The sequence below is a fragment of the Protopterus annectens genome, chromosome 1.part2 (genome assembly GCF_019279795.1).
Source record: "Protopterus annectens isolate FY-2018-M chromosome 1.part2, PAN1.0, whole genome shotgun sequence".
Lineage (NCBI taxonomy): Eukaryota > Metazoa > Chordata > Ceratodontiformes > Protopteridae > Protopterus > Protopterus annectens.
Window position 1 is genome coordinate 440,043,037 of NC_056727.1, and position 16,567 is coordinate 440,059,603.

General features: G+C 46.3%; 1 protein-coding gene across 1 annotated transcript in view; it reads left to right on the forward strand.

Moving 5' to 3' along the window:
* Positions 1–16,567, forward strand: part of LOC122789432 (cofilin-2-like) — a 177,594-nt gene that overhangs the window by 85,504 nt on the left and 75,523 nt on the right. The window contains exon 3 of the mRNA XM_044056891.1: positions 12,126–12,202. Within this exon, the coding sequence (XP_043912826.1) occupies positions 12,126–12,202 (77 nt within the window). The remainder of the gene's footprint in view (positions 1–12,125; positions 12,203–16,567) is intronic.

Here is a 16,567-nt window from a genome sequence, read left to right on the forward strand (position 1 = left end):
TCGCTTTTGTTACTCATTTCATGGAAAGACTGTACCAGCTAACATTAGACCTCATTCTACGAGAGCCACAGCCACCTCCACAGCCTTCTTAAGAGGGGTGGCTACAAAGGACATTTTAGAAGCTGCCACATGGAGCTCCGGGCATACATTTGCCAAGCATTACAAATTTACCTTTATATTCCAGATCCAGAGCAGGCTTTGCTACGGCTGTCCTGCAGGCTTTGCTACGGCTGTCCTGCAGGGTATCTTAGCTACACCATCCTTTTCCTAGTTCCTCCACCCCCAGATTGGCTATGGTATTCTACCCATGTGTGATGACTGCAGATGCATCCTTGAAGGACATAGTACAGTTTTGTACCTACCATAAATGTAGATGTCAGATAGGTATGCATCTGCAGTCAGGTTTACCCTCCCTCCTTCCCCTCTGTGGTATTCCTAGGGTGCTTGGCTAATTTAGCCTTCCTAGAGGGCACCTGGCATCTGGGGCAAGAAAAACTGAGGAAGATGGTGTCGGCTGACGCTTTTATACCCCAGGCGCTCTGACGTCAGGGAGGGGGCGACAGCCGACACCGGACCCAGACTTTGGAATCCGGCCGACCTAAGGGCTGCCTGACGCAGGACAAACCCATATGTGATGACTGCAGATGCATACCTATCGGACCTCTACATTTATGGTAGGTACAAAACTGTACTTTCTGGTGGCTCCAGTCGATGGACCTCCTGACAGGGAGACCTTTCTGTACTGCATTCCCCCTAGCCACAGTGACCACGGACGCTTCTCGCCTCGGGCGGGGGGGGGCATTCAGCGGGCAGGATTGTCCAAGGCACGTGGAACAGTTCAGAGACCTCCCTGCATATAAATGTTCTGGAGATGAGGGCAGTGCTATTAGCGTTGCAAGCACTACACAGCCTTCGTCCTGTAGGAACTATTGCTATCCAGACAGACATGTTGGTGGTCTGGTACATCAGCAAACGGGGGGGAACCAGGTCCTACCCCCCCTTTGTCGAGAGGCCATGAGAGTATGGGAATGGGCAATCTCCACCAACCGCTTTCTTGTGGCAATGCACATTCCGGGGAGGTCAACATTCTAGCGGACAAGTTTGGTCGCACCATTCTTTCCCCTCACGAATGGTCTCTCAATTCTCTAGTAGCGAAGCAGATTTTTGCCGCCTGGGGACAGCCTTGTTGCGATCTTTTTGCTTCTCCCTCAAACGCCAAATGCAACAATTTCTTCGCTCTACTTCCCCCATTCGGGAATCCCTGAGAGATTCCCTGGTGCATGCTTGGCCTCCCGGTCTCCTATATGCTTATCCTCTTCCTCTAATGCAAGAACTATTACAGAAAGCCAGCAGTTTGGGGAGCAGAATGATTCTCCTTGCCCAATTCTGGCCTCGTCAACCATGGTTCCCTTATGTATGGTCTCACCGAGTGAATCCGCCCTGGATTCTAGATCCAATTCCGGATCTCATTTCCCATCCTCAGGGGCTTCAAATCCCGAACATTCACACTCTGAAATTGACAGATTGGCTGCTCCAGATGTTCATCATGCATACAGCTGCAGTAATCGCATATGGGGTTCTCTGCCGTCAGGAGGTCCCTCGGTCGGCCGAATTCCAAAGTCTAGGTCCGGCGTCGGTTGTTGTCGCTTTCTTTCCTGACGTCAGTGAGGCAGGGGTATACAAGATACAGCAGACGCCATTTTCTTCAGTCTTTTTTGCCGCGCGGTGCCCAAAGCAGAAGCAGTTCGCAAGTGCCGGTCGGCCAGCTCCTGAATTTACGAAAAATTGGAAACCGAAGTCCTAAGTACCCCATTGGGGAAACTTTTCTTGCCTCAGACCGATGTCAGACAAAGTTAACAATTGTATTTCTTGTGGGAAGCGAATTCCGCATAAGGATTTCCATTCCCTTTGCATACCTTGTTTAGGCCCAGACCACGACGTCCCTTTGCATACCTTGTTTAGGCCCAGACCATGACGTATCAGGCTGTCTCTTCTGTGCGACTTTCAATAAACGCACTATTAAGCGTCGGGCGGAGTTCGCCCAACATTATTTTGGTAAAGCCTTTGATTATAAAATGTCGGATACTCAGACTACAGTTTTGTCCAAAAAACACAAGGACCGACGCGAGGCCTGCGGTCACCACACACCAAAGCCGGCTACACGTGGTCCAGGTCTCGGCGAGACGCCTATGCAGTCCCTGACTACCGACGACACTTCCTTGGCGGTGTCTGTACCTGAGGCTGCTGGTACCTCGGCCCTTACTCAGACTACAACCACTGAAACCACAGTAAGTGTTGAGCCTCCTAATGTGGACAGGTTCACTTCCACCCAGGGTGTATTTAGACCCTCTTCCTTTTCTATTAAGGCCTTCACTAAGTCCAAATCAGCCATGCATCCCAAGAGGCCTGTTGCACAGGGCCCATCCCCAGGCCCCATGCCTAAAAAGCAGATGCTTAAAATGGCTGAGGATTTAATTTCCTATATCGGGGGTTCCCAACCCCCTCCAGACAAGAGGCCTAGAGTGGAGGAAGACTCTCCCTCTTCTGAACATGGCTCCATTTTCTCAGAACATTCTGATGTGGAGGAACATTCGTACTCCCCTTATGAAGATTCTGATGCAGAACAGTCCATTCCTTCTGTATCTCCCCCAGAGGATTTTTCTTTTGGGGAAACCTTGCACACCTTGAGGGAACACTTCCATTGGGAAGGCCAAGACTTTTCTGATTCCAAGAAAAGGCGTAGGGAATTTCTTTTGTTGCCACAACACAGATCTCTGGCTATACCTCCTGTCCTGGACATACTTGATGTTTACTCGGAGGCTTGTCTTGATCCGGATTCCCTGCCTCCTGCACCAGTCAAACCTGATGGGTACTACAGAGTCCCTAACTCTCACCAATTTCTTTTCAAAAGCCATAATGCTGACCCTGAAACAATTTCTCAAGGCCCCAAGGGAATTAAGGTCTCTACTGCCAAGAATCCACTACCTTCTGAAAGAATCTAGATCCTTAGAAAGGTGGGGGGAAAAGGTATGTACCTCAGCTACCCTAGCCATGAGGGCCTTAAATTGTCAGTTCCATATGCTTAAATATCACAATTAAGAAACAAAATAAAATGTCTCAACCTGAACCAGATTTGAAGGAATTACAGGATATGATGCATAGTGCAGAACAAGTGGCTAAACACACCTTACAATGTGGTTATGATGCCTTAGAGGCCTCAAGTAGAGCTGCTGCTACAGGAGCAGTCATTCGTAGACATGCCTGGCTTAGGGAACAAAGCTTGCCTGATCATGTTAAAGCTAAACTACTAGATGCTCCTTTACAAAAGGATTTGGTACTAATGCTGAGGAGATACTACGGAAAATGGAAGAAAAAGCTAAATCTATGCAAACTGTCAAGGCTTTTCTACAGGTACAGCCACCTCGTTTTAGCAGAAATTGGCCTTCAAAAAAACTGGTCATTTCCAGCCACGGACAGGTAGATACAGGCGCTCAAGGGGCAGAGGACAATCTCAAGGATCATATAGAGGCAGACAATGGCAAACTCAAGCACCAAGAGGTGGCAAAGACAGTGCACAACAATACAGAAGGCAAACCCAATGACTTCCTACTTTTCATGCCAAGCAAATCTCAGCTGGCAGCTCCCTTGGGAGGAAAGCTGGCACTATTTTCAAGAAATTGGCACATTATCACAACAGACAAATGGATCCTGGACATAATAAACAGAGGCTACAGATTTAATTTCCTCTTCCAAAAATGAGAGGCATGCCAAACCTGCCACACAATCAAAGGGTAGAGGCGCAAAACTCATGGACATGAAAGCCATTCAAGAGGTTCCTACTCACTAACAAGGTCAAGGTTTTTATTCCAGACTTTTTCTGGTACCAAGAAAAGGAACAGACTGGAGACCAATTTTGGACTTGCATCCTAAATACATTTCTACTCGTACCAAAATTCAAGATGCTCACATTACAGCAGCTTCTTCCCATGCTGGGCAAGGAGTTTTGGCTGGTAACATTGGACCTCAAGGAGGCATACCTGCATGTCCCAATCAGACAAAGCTGAAGAAGATACCTCAGATTTCTTGCAGGTTCAATCCACTGTCAATTCTCTGCATTGCTGTTTGGCTTATCTACTGCGCCCAGAGTATTCACGAAATGCCTGACATCAGTAATTGCCTACTGCAGACTTCAAGGGATACACATTTACCCTTATTTGGACGACTGCCTGATCCAAGCGGACAGCAAGCACACTCTTCTGGAACATCTGGCTTATGCAACGCGGTTACTGAATTCTCCGGGATACACAATCAACAAAGAGAAATCCAGGCTAACACCATCTCAGAAAATAACTTTCCTGGGTGCCAACTTGGACACAAACACCCAGATGGCCTATCTTACACCAGAAAAACAAGGGCAACTAACTCAGTACTTCAAAACACTAGCAAATTGTACCAGGCTTACTGCAAGGAAAATCCTGCAGGCTCTGGGCTTCATGGCATCTTGCATTCTTTTAATCCCATATGCAAAGTTGCATATGAGGACTTCAGTGGTACCTAAAAAGCCTATGGTCTCAACACAGCCACAATTTGGAAACGATACCAATAATTCCATGTTTGCAAAAGGAATTTCTGTGGTGGGCCCAAGCATGTCAAACAAACACAGGTCTCCCATTCTGCAAGCCTCAAGCAAATCAAGTCATCACAACAGATGCCTCAGATTACGCCTGGGGGTTGCACATGACAGGCAGGTGCATTCAGGGCAAATGGTCCCAAAAGGAAAAGCACCTTCACATCAATCAAAAAGAAATGCTAGCAGTGATAAATGCAATTACAGCATTCAAGGACCTCCTGCATCCAGGACGATTATTGATGAAAACAGACAACACCACAGTAATGTGGTACATAAACAAGGAGGAACACATTCATATCCCCTGTGCAGACTAGCCATGACACTTTGGAACTTGGCTCTGGAATGGCAAATCGAACTTCAAGCACAGTACTTGCCAGGTTTGGAAAACACGCTGGCAGACGATCTAAGCAGAAATGACAGATCCACACAAATGGAAGCTGCATCCACAGGTGTTTACAAAGATAATCCAAGCATGGGGAAGGCCAGACATAGATCTCTTCGCCTCCCACAGGAACCATCAATTGGAAAAGTTTTGTTCAAGGACTTTTCATCCAAAGGCCTGGAGGGTGGACGCCCTTTCATTCAGTTGGACAGCATGGACAGTGTACGCTTTCCCACCTCTGCCTCTTCTATCCAAGGTGCTCTTGAAAGCAAGAGCAGACAGACCGAAGATGATACTGATTGCTCTAGACTGGCCAAGACAGCACTGGTACCCACTCCTAAGGAGCCTAACACACTCCTCCCTGGCCTCTACCTCTAATGCCTCTTCTGCTGACTCAGCACAGCTACAAAACTCTTCAGTCATCTGAAAACACTCAATCTTGCTGCATGGAAAATTCCTTAACACTACAGCAGACCCTACTCTCCAAAGAGGTACAGGATGTCATTCTGGAGGCCAGAAGGCCATCTACTAGGAAGACTTACTCCGCAAAATGGAAACTGTTTTGCTCTTGGAATGAGAAAAAAGGCCAGGACCCTAGAAAACTGAATTTGCCTCTGGTATTACAGTATCTAGCTGAGCTGCTGAACAGTGGACTTTCTTTTTCCTCCATAAAAATCCATGCCTCAGCCATTTCTGCAGAATTCAACACAGATCCACCATTATTCTCTCGCCCACGTTTAAGGCAATTCCTCAGAGGGGCTAAGAATATAAGACCACCAAGGAAACATGTGCCAGCCTGGGATCTTAATTACATTCTAGAAAAATTAACATTGCCTCCTTTTGAACCAGCTGCCTCAACAGATTTGCAATATTTGTCCTGGAAAATGGCTTTCCTTCTGGCTATTACCTCAGCTCGTAGGGTTTAGGAACTTCAAGCCCTCATGGCTGTGGCAGCCCTTTTTTATCTTCCGTCAGGACAGGGTTTCCCTTTGAACCAACCCGTCATTTATGCCTAAAGTGGTATCCAGGGTAGCTTTAAATCAAGCCATACACTTGCCTACCTTTTACCCCAATCCCCAAAACAAAGGGGAAAGGCTGCTACATTCCTTAGACATCCATAGACAGCTACGTTACTATTTGGACAGAACAAAGCCTTTCAGGAAATCAGAACAACTTTTTGTGTCTTATGCTGTAGGAGCTCAAGGAAAGCCTGTTACCAAACAGACCATCTCTAAATGGATAGGCCACTGCATACGTTTTTGTTACTCCTATCATGGGAAATCTGTCCCTGTAGGCATCAGACCACACTCCACCAGGGCCACGGCTACCTCTACAGCCTTCCTCAGAGGAGTTCCTACCAAAGATATCTTGGAGGCAGCCACTTGGAGTTCTGTACAGACACTACCACCTGCCTTTGTATTCCAAAAGTAGCGCAGGCTTTGCTACTGCTGTATCACAGGGCATTCTGGCTCATCCCAGTTCCACCTAGTGCCTACCACCCTGTGCGTAGCTTTGGGATTCTACCCATATGTGATTACTGCAGCTGTGTATGCACGATGAACATAGTACAGTTTTGTACCTACCATAAATGTAGATGTTCGAGTGCTAATACAGCTGCAGTACATGTTTCCCTCCCTCCTTCCCCTCTTGGTAAAGGCCTAGGGCCTAACCCATCTTCTTACAACCTGACGGGGTTATCCTTCTATGGTATATTTGCTTGCAACTACTGATTTTTGATTATATTGCATTTCATGTATATAAATATAACTTGTGTTGCCTTCCTTCTGGGGGCACCTGACATCTGGGGCAAGAAAGACTGAAGAAAATGGCGTTGGCTGTGTCTTGTATACCCCTGCCTCACTGACGTCAGGAAAGAAAGCGACAACGGCCGACCGAGGGACTGCCTGACGGCAGAGAACCCCATATGCGATTACTGCAGCTGTATTAGCACTCTAACATCTACATTTATGGTAGGTACAAAACTGTGCTTTCCATCCCTAATAAGGACTCGCGGTATCTCTTCACCAGTGAAAGCCATCATAGTGGCTGCCCATAAGCCTTCTACTAGGAAGGTTTATCGGAGCAAATGGAAGCGGTTCTCTATTTGGGCGGAACATAAAAAATCTTGATCCCTTTTCCGCGCCACTCTCTGCGGTACTAGACTTCTTGACGGACCTTTTCCAACAAGGAGCAAGCTCTTCGGTAAAGGTACAGATGGCAGCCATTTCTCATTACTATGTGGGTCATGACTCTACACCTCTCATGGCTGCAAATATTTGTAAAACCTTTCTTAAGGGTGCTTTCCTCTTAAGACCTCCTGTTAAGGAAGCCGTACCACCTTGGGACTTTGTGCTGCAGGCCCTAACCGCTCCTCCTTTTGAACCTGCAGCCTCTGTGGACTTGAAGTATCTTTCCTGGAAAACTGCTTTCTTAGTGGCCATTACGTCAGCTAGAAGAGTTTCAGAACTCCAAGCTCTGTGCGTCAAACCACCTTATCTCTCCTTTTTTCCTGATAAGGATCCCTTCCTTTTTTCCAAAGATTGCTTCCGAATCCAATATTAACCAATCTATTAATTTGCCAGTTTTCTTTCCCAAATATAAAAAAGAATATAAACTGCATTAGATGTTCATAGACAACTGCGTTTCTACATTCACAGAACAGCTGGTCATAGACAATCCGATCAACTGTTCGTCTCCTTTGCAAAATTCACACTGGGTAAGGCAGTCTCTAAGGTCACTTTGTCAAAGTGGATTTCTAATTGTATCTTGCAGGCTTATGACACCTCAGGAAGGCCAGCTCCTCAGAGAATTACAGCACATTCTACAAGAGCAGTATCTACTTCTGCTGCCTTTAAATCTAGAGTACCATTAGATATCTGTGCAGCAGCCACTTGGACCTCATCTCATACTTTCATTTTACATTATAAAGTGGACGTTGTTTCCAGAGGGAGAGCATCCTTTGGCTCTGCGGTGCTCCGGAATATCCTTCTGTGACTGCCGCCCAAGATCCAGGTAGCTGGGGACTGTCCCACAGGTTGCAGACAAATGAAGTCTTCCTACTTCAGATTAAGAAGTTATGTACTCACCATAACGTTCCATCTGAGTAGGTGACTTCATTTGGATGCAACCATCTCCCCCTCCATCCCTCTGACCTTTCATGGCACTATTAGTCCTGGTTTCCCAGGATTCTGTTATACTGGTATTCACAGGGCAAACTCAATCTGAGGTCAGTCAGGGCTTAGCAGGGGATTATGGGTAAAGGGAGGAGCTAGGAGCTCGGATCCTAAAGCTTATGAATTGCCGGCTCGGATCCGATGTCGGATCCGAATCCCACAGGTTGCATCCAAATGATGAAGTCACCTACTCAGATGGAACGTTATGGTGAGTACATAACTTCTCTTATTTCTCTGCACCGTCCTTTTGCTCCTCTACTGCGCCCAGGGTATTCACAAAGTGCCTAGCTCCAGTCATTGCATTTTGCAGGCAAAGAAATATTCAAATATACCCATACCTGGACGATTGTCTAATTCCGGCAGAAAGCCAGGACATACTTTTGAATAATCTGGCATTTGTACAAAAGGTGCTAAATTGTCTGGGGTACACCATAAACAGAAAATCACACCTGGTACCCGGTCAACAAATTATATTCTTGGGAGCAAGCTTGAACACAACTTCCCAGATGGCTTTTCTCACGCCAGAGAAATTCATTTGACAGCTTACTTAATTTTGATGGAAAAAGAAAGGCCCTTGTGAAGCATCTCCAAGCGTTTTTGCAGTTACCCCCTACTGCGCCTCTAGGCGTCAAAATATTGCCTGTTCATATTTGCATTAATAATTCCAAAACCATGCTACACAGAATCAAAATATTTTTTCTTGAAACATATGATGGCAAACACAGTTGTATTGACATATGGACCTCTGTCAGAGTATTTGCTAGAACTGTAAGGTGATGAACTTTATTTTTTAAAGGCTAAAGCAACACCCATTGGGAGGTAAAGGTATATACTCAAAAGAGCTGCACTGAAGGGAATGAGTTAACTGAGATGCTTCACAAAGGCCTTTCTTTTTCCTCCATCAAAATTCATGCCTCAGCCATTTTAGCTCATTAAAACACAGAACCACCCTTCTCTCATCCACTGCTCAAGCAGTTCCTCAGAGGGGCCAAAACCCAGGAGAGCCCCTACTCCAGCCTGGGACCTTAACTTTGTATTGGAAAAACTCTCTTGCTTCTTTTGAGCCAGATGCAAGTGCGGAGTTAAAATTTCTTTCTTGGAAAACAGCCTTCCTTTTAGCAGCCCTTCAGCAAGAAGGGTATATGAACTACAGTCCCTTATGGCAGTGGAGCCTTTCATCATCTTTCATGCGGACAGAGTGTCCCTCAGGGCCAATCCCTCCTTCATGCCCAAGGTGGTATCCAGAGTGGCTCTTAATCAGTCCATTCATTTGCCAACCTTCTTTTCTAATCCACAGAATAAAGGGGAAAGGATCATTCACTCCTTAGATGTGCACAGGCAACTTGGATTTTACTTGGACAGGACTAAACCTCAAAGGAAATCTGAGCATCTATTTGGCATTTGCTGCAGGGGCAGAGGGGAAGGCTGTTTCAAAGCAAACCATTTCTAAATGGATAGGCCATTGCATTTGTTTCTGCTATAAGCATGGAAAACTTATCCCCCAGGGAATTGGACCCCATTCAACCAGGGCTGCATCTACCTCTACAGCCTTTCTCAGAGGTGTACCTACCAGGGACATCCTAGAAGTTGCTACCTGGGGTTCTGTACTTTCACCAAGCATTACAATCTACCATTTTTCTCTAAATCCAGAGCTGGCTTTGCTACTGCAGTCTTGCAGGGTGTTATAGCTCATCCTAATGCTATCTAACTGCCTCCTCCCATCCGTGGCTTTGGGAATCTACCCAAATGTGATGACTGCAGCAGTGAAACACGAACATAGTACAGTTGTGTACACTTACTATAAATGTAGATGTTAGATTGTATTCACTGTTGCAGTCCTGGTTACTCTCCCTCCAGCTCCCTGACTTAATTTGGCTATACCTTTACTCTCCTTTACTATGCTTAAAAGCTTTTTGGTGTATTTGCTTTTTTGTTGGAGGTGTAACCTTGTGACATCTGGGGCAAGAAGAACTGACATAATGGCATCAGCCGCATGCTTTATATCCCTGACTACCTGACGTCATGGAAGTTGAGACAGCAACTGACGCAGGACCCAAGACTTTGATAATCAGGCCGACTGAGGGCTACTGGAAGCAGATGACCCCAAATGTAGAGTGTATTCACTGTTCAGTCATCACATCTACATTCATGGTTAGTGTACACAACTGTACTTTTGGGATGTACCTCTCCAAACTTCTGCACCAACTGGAAAGGCCACTGAAAATACCTCTTAGAATCCATGGCCTCCATCTGTCCTATGCTGACTGGCTCCGATCACTGTCACAGTACTCCGTATCATACAGATTGCTCAGGGGTGATCTGTCTAGCCTACAGGGCAGTGTCTGACCCTGCCCTACTAGAGATGCTCCATATCAGCACGTCTAACTCCTCATGCACTACCTGCTCGGAAGGCTTGGATCTAATATGCAACATGAACAAAACTTGCTGGAGAGAGAGGTTGTTCTCCCAGAGGCTGCCCTGTTTCTGGAATAGACTTCCAATACACAAAAGGAGCACTTTGCTGACCCTTTTCAAGCACAACCTTGAGTGTATGGGGAAACCAATTTGTTCGAGGAGTTCACCTGTGTCCCACATTGAGAGGGGTGACAGGTGCTGACTGAGGTTTCTCTTTGGGGATAAGCTCTTGGCTAGGCTTGGGAGGTTCCCAAGGCCATTAACCTAGTAACCTCCCAATTTCCATGTAGGTGAAAGTTCTGCCTCCTTGGCTTTGTCTAAACTCTGTAAGGCATTTCTGAAAGGTGCCTTTCTTCTTAGGCCTCCAGTTAAGGACCCCACGCCTCCCTGGGATGTTACTTTCATTCTGCAGGCTTTGGTATCTCCCCTGTTCAAACCAGCTGCTTCAGTTGACTTGAGTTTTGTCATGGAAGACTGCCTTTTTGGTGGCAATTACCATGGCCAAGAGGGTTTCTTCAAGCTTTAAGCCTCCTTATCTAGTCTGTCTCTTGCCAAAGGTGGCTTTAGAATCCAAACCAGGTCATTATTTTTGCCAGTTATCTTTATTTTGGAAATTTGGAAAGAGTACAAGTTGCACTTACTAGATGTGCACTGGCAGCTGCGTTTCTATCTGCATAGAACCAAAAGCTTGTGCAAGCCTGATCGGCTTTTTGTCTCCTCCTCTAAACCTTACTTGGGGGGGGGGGGGGCTGTTTTTAAGGTTAACTATTGCTTGCTGGATTTCAGTGCATTTCTTTGGCCTATTGAGCCAAAGGTTTGTCTCCACCAGGACATGTCCGGGTGCATTCCACCAGGTCAGTCTCTAATTCTGCAGCTATTTGGTCCAGGGTTTCTTTTGATATCTGTTCTGACCTGGGCATTCTCACTCAATTTCTCATAAATTGATCTTTCTAGAAGCAGGGCATCTGCTCAGCCGTGCTTCAGAATATCCTTCCATGAGGACCTCTGTTTTTTATTGGTAGCAAGGGACTGTCCCTCAGGTTGAATGTCAAATGAAAACTTCAGGTATGTACTTAACATAACATTCCATCTGAGTTTTCTTTCATTTGTCTTCAACCATCTGTCCCTCCATACCCCTGCCTTGTTTGGGCTGTGTAGTGGACTGGACTGAAGAGCCAGAACCCCTTTTGTCCTGACTAGCTCTCAGTATGTCGCCCTCTTTAGATTCTTGTGCTGTTCTGCAACTAATTCTGAGTGGAGGAGAGAGAGTGGGTCATTATGGTTAGGGGAGGAACTTGGACTTTGGATCTGATGCTGGAGTAGACATCTTGAGTCTGATACTTACCGGATCCAAGTCCCCCAGGTTGAAGACAAATGAAAAGCAACAACTCAAATGGAACATTATGGTAAGTACATAACTTAATTTTTAGAGGTTTTGTGGCTTGTGTTGTCTGGCTGCAAGTTTATCTTGCAAACTGTTTTGTTGCCTGTGTTCTTAATGAGCTCCTTGTCTCTTCTCTCCTAGGATACCAGATACTTCTGCTGTTAAAATGAAGTTAATATATTCATCCTCAAAAGATGCCTTGGTGAAAAAACTTCCTGGTATGTATTGTATAGTGAAGCTCATATTACATAATGCAGATACTTCTGGTACGTGGAAGTGTTAACAACATACCCATGCAATAGTTGGAAAGTATGTTCCTTTGTGACTGTATTTAATTTTAACACCTTTTCTCTTTAAGGGAACTGTTTCCCCCTCTACTTTGGAAATGCATACTAGGAAATGATTTTTTATGTAGAAGCCTTTGCCACTTCAGGCTTCTAGAAGACTCCAGCTTCCTTGGGAAGGTAGTTCAAGCTTACTGGAACTCTTGCAAATTCACACGATAATTTGCAAGAAGCTTTCAGGCCACTTTCCTTTTAATAAAAAAAAAAAAAAAAACCCTATCCATCCACCCACAATCCCTTTTGCCATTTTTGCATATGGGTCAGGGTGTCGCTTAATGAAGTCCTCTAAAGGCAAAGGCTTACACCACCAGGTGGCCAGCCCTTCCACTGTAGTTCATCCACACCACACACTTGCATGTGCACACAACATCTATGGCAGTTTAGTGTCCAATCCAACTACTGCATGTCTTTGGAATGGGGAAGGAAACCCACTTGAACACCGGGAGGACATGCAGACTCTGCCCAGAAGCCACCCCAGCTGAGAATTGAACCGGATCGCCTCTTTCTGTGAGGTGGCAATGCTCTGCTTGGCCTAAAAACCGACTTGGGTCATTGAGGGTAGCCCGAAGTATTTGGTAAAGTTGTTTTAATATATTGGATATTGCTATTCCTATTTGATCATCGTGTTACACTGCTGCAGTCATCACACTTGGGTTATCTGCCGTCAGGTGGTCCCACAGTCTGCCCGAGATGTTCTTCGTGTTTCACTGTTGCAGTCATAACTGTAGGGTGTTCCTGCCGGCAGGCAGCCCGAGGTCGGCCAGAATCACAAAGTCTGGGTCCGGCATCGGCTGCACAAGCTAGTACCCTGACGTCAGTACGCTCTGGTACATAGCCCTCAGCCGACGCCATCTTCTCCAGTCTTTCTTGCTGTGCGGTGGAAAGCAGCTCGCAAGTCGTTGGTTGGCGATTTTCGATCTACGCATTTGTTTGCTGTTGGTCCGAAGTTCTTACTTCTCTTCTCAAAGCTAAGTACCCCATTGGGGAATCTTTTTCTTGTTCCTCCGATGTCAGAAAAAGTTAATTGTATAGCGTGTGGGAAACAGATACCTCATAAAGATTTCCACTCTTACTGTCTACCTTGTTTAGGCCCTGACCACGACGTTTCTTGTTGGTTCTGTGCCAGGTTCAATTCTCGCACCGTTAAGCGTCTGTACGACTGGGCTTTAAATTACTTTGGCAGACGCTTCAATTATAGAATGTCGTCTGATTCGACCGGAATTCAAAAGAAGCGCAAAGACAGGGACAGGCCTCCGAGGTCCAAACAGGATTCGTCGCAGCTTGAGTCAGCGTCCAGTTCGGCTGTCAGGCGCTTTTGCAGCCCCTGTCGTCCGCCACTTCTGAACCGATGGCCGATACGGACTCCCATGGGGAGCCATCAAGGCCTGTTTTATCTGCTGCAGGACCTTCGGACGTCGCTCCCTTAGATGGGTCCGGAACCGCTGTGCAGGTACCGGCCTCTGAGGGGGTATTCAGGCCTACTCACATCACCATTTCAAAGGCAAAGTCCAAGACTCCAGTTAAACCTGTCTTTTCTCATCCATTGGTGAGACCATTTTTGAGAGGGGCTAAGAATTTGAGGCCTCCTAGGGACCCCTCCTGTCCCTGCCTGGGATCTTAACTATGTTTTGGAAAAACTCACTTTGCCTCCTTTTGAGCCTGCTGCGGCTTCTGATATTAAATTTTTATCCTGGAAGACTGTTCTTTTGTTAGCATTGACTTCTGCCAAAAGGGTTTCAGAGTTGCAAGCTCTTATGGCTGTAGAGCCATACCTGATTTTCCATCTTGACAGAGTATCCTTGAGGACCAATCCTACTTTCATGCCTAAGGTGATTTCAAAAGTTGCTTTAAATCAGACGATTCACCTTCCTACCTTCTTTCCTAATCCTCAAAATAAGGGGGAAAGGATTTTGCATTCATTGGACGTACACATTTTACTTGGACAAGACTAAAGAATTCAGAAAATCTAACCAATTGTTTGTTTCTTTTGCCTCCAGTTCTCTTGGAAAGGCTATTTCCAAACAAACTATTTCCAAATGGATTGCCTATGGAATAAGATTTTGTTACACATCATGGGAAACAGTTTCCAGGTACTGTGAGAAGTCATTCTACTAGAGCTGCTGCCACTTCTACTGCTTTTCTCAGAGGAGTACCCACCAAGGATATCTTGGAAGCTGCCACTTGGAGTTCTGTGCATACCTTTTCCAAGCACTACAATCTCCCTTTGTACTCTTAAGACCAGGGCAGGTTTTGCCTCTGCTGTTTTGCAGGGCCTTCTTGCTGTCCCTTCTATCTAAGCCTCCTCCCTTTCTTCACTGCTTTGGGATTCCACCCTACAGTTATGACTGCAACAGTGAAACACGAAGAACATAGTACAGTTGTGTACACCTACCATAAATGTAGATGTTAGAGTGTCTTCGCTGTTGCAGTCGGTGTTTCCCTCCCTCCTATCCCCTCTTTTTCACTTTATGGTGTGTTTGTGTTTCCTTGTGGCACTCGGGATTTCTGACATCTGGGGCAAGAAAGGCTGGAGAAGATGGCGTCGGCTGAGGGCTATGTACCAGAGCGTACTGACGTCAGGGTACTAGCTTGTGCAGCCGACGCCGGACCCAGACTTTGTGATTCTGGCCGACCTCGGGCTGCCTGCCAGCAGGAACACCCTACAGTTATGACTGCAACAGTGAAGACACTCTAACATCTACATTTATGGTAGGTGTACACAACTGTACTTTCCAAAGTCTTGGTCTATCGTCTGTTGCGGTCGCTTCTTCCCTGATGTCAGTGCAACAGGGGGTATAACTCCCTATGCTGGGGAATAAAATCCCGGTCCATGTGAGGCAGAGCACCTCGCTGGCTCTGTTCAAGAGAAATCTTGACCTGTGGATGGGAGATCGTAGGTTTACCCTGGGAATCATCTCTGTGTCACTGCTGAACAGAGGCACAACAAACTAATGGGTACAGTATTTTTTCATATAAGGGGTGGCGTAAGCCACAAAACTTTGGGCTAGGCTTATAAATGCCTTAGGGCAGATAGCCTAGTATAAACCTATGAACCTATAAAAGAGGCAGCCAACACCATTTTCTTCAGTCTTTCTTGCGAACTGCTTCCGCTTCGGGCACCGCGCGGCAAGTGCCGGTCGGCCGACTCCTGAGATTTTCAATTCGAATTTCAGACCGAAGTCTTCAATAAAACCTTGTTGGGGAAACTTCTTGCCTCAGACCGATGTCAGAAAAAGTTAATTGCATTTCTTGTGGGAAGCAAATACCTCATAAGGACTTATTGTATCCCTTGCCTAGGCCCAGACCACGACGTTGCAGGTTGTCTGTTTTGTGCTAGGTTTAACAAACTATTAAACGTCTGTATGATTTTGCCCGACATTATTTTGGTAGAAACTGTAATTACACAATGTCGTCGGAGCAACCGACTGGGATGCATAAAAAGCGCAAAGATAAGAACGGGCAGCAGAGACCCAAACCAGATACCTAGGCCTCTGCTAGGCCAGTTGCCGGTTTTCAGTGAGGCGTCTACGCAGCCCCTGACTACCGCTGATTCAGAACCACAGGCTGCCTCCCAAGCGGAGATTGCTGGGCCTCCGGAGCCTTTACCTTGCCCTACTGACTGCATTCCTGAAGGGGAATCCGATGAAATTGAAAGGCCTTCAGTTGCTGAAGGTGTCTTCAGACCGACTACACTTATAAAATCCTATGCCAAGTTGAAAACTCCTTTAAAAGTAAGCCTGCACAGTCTCCAGTACAAGGCCCCATGCCTAAGAAACAGATGCTTAAGATGGCTGAAGATTTAATTACCCTAATCAGGGGTTCCCATCCCCATCCTGACAAAAGGCTTAGGAGGAGGACTATGCTTTGTCTGACCTGGTTGGATGTCCTTCATGGATGCATCTGCAGTCATAACAACTGGGTTGTCCTGTCGTCAGGCAGCCCTTCAGTCGGCCGGATTCCAAAGTCCGGGTCCGGCTGATGTCGCACTTCACCCGACGTCATCTCTGTTGGTCTTCGGGTATAAAGGCATCAGCCGACGCCATTTTCCCCAGTCTTTCTTGCCGTGGCCAAGCAGAAGCTGTTCGCAAGTGCGGTCGGTCGGATCCAGAGATTACTCCTACCGAATACTACTTCGAAGACTTCTAAAGCTAAGTACCCCGTTGGGGACTCTTTCTTGCCTCAGCCGATGTCAGAAAAAGTTAATAATTGTTTAACCTGTGGGAAACAAATACCTCATAA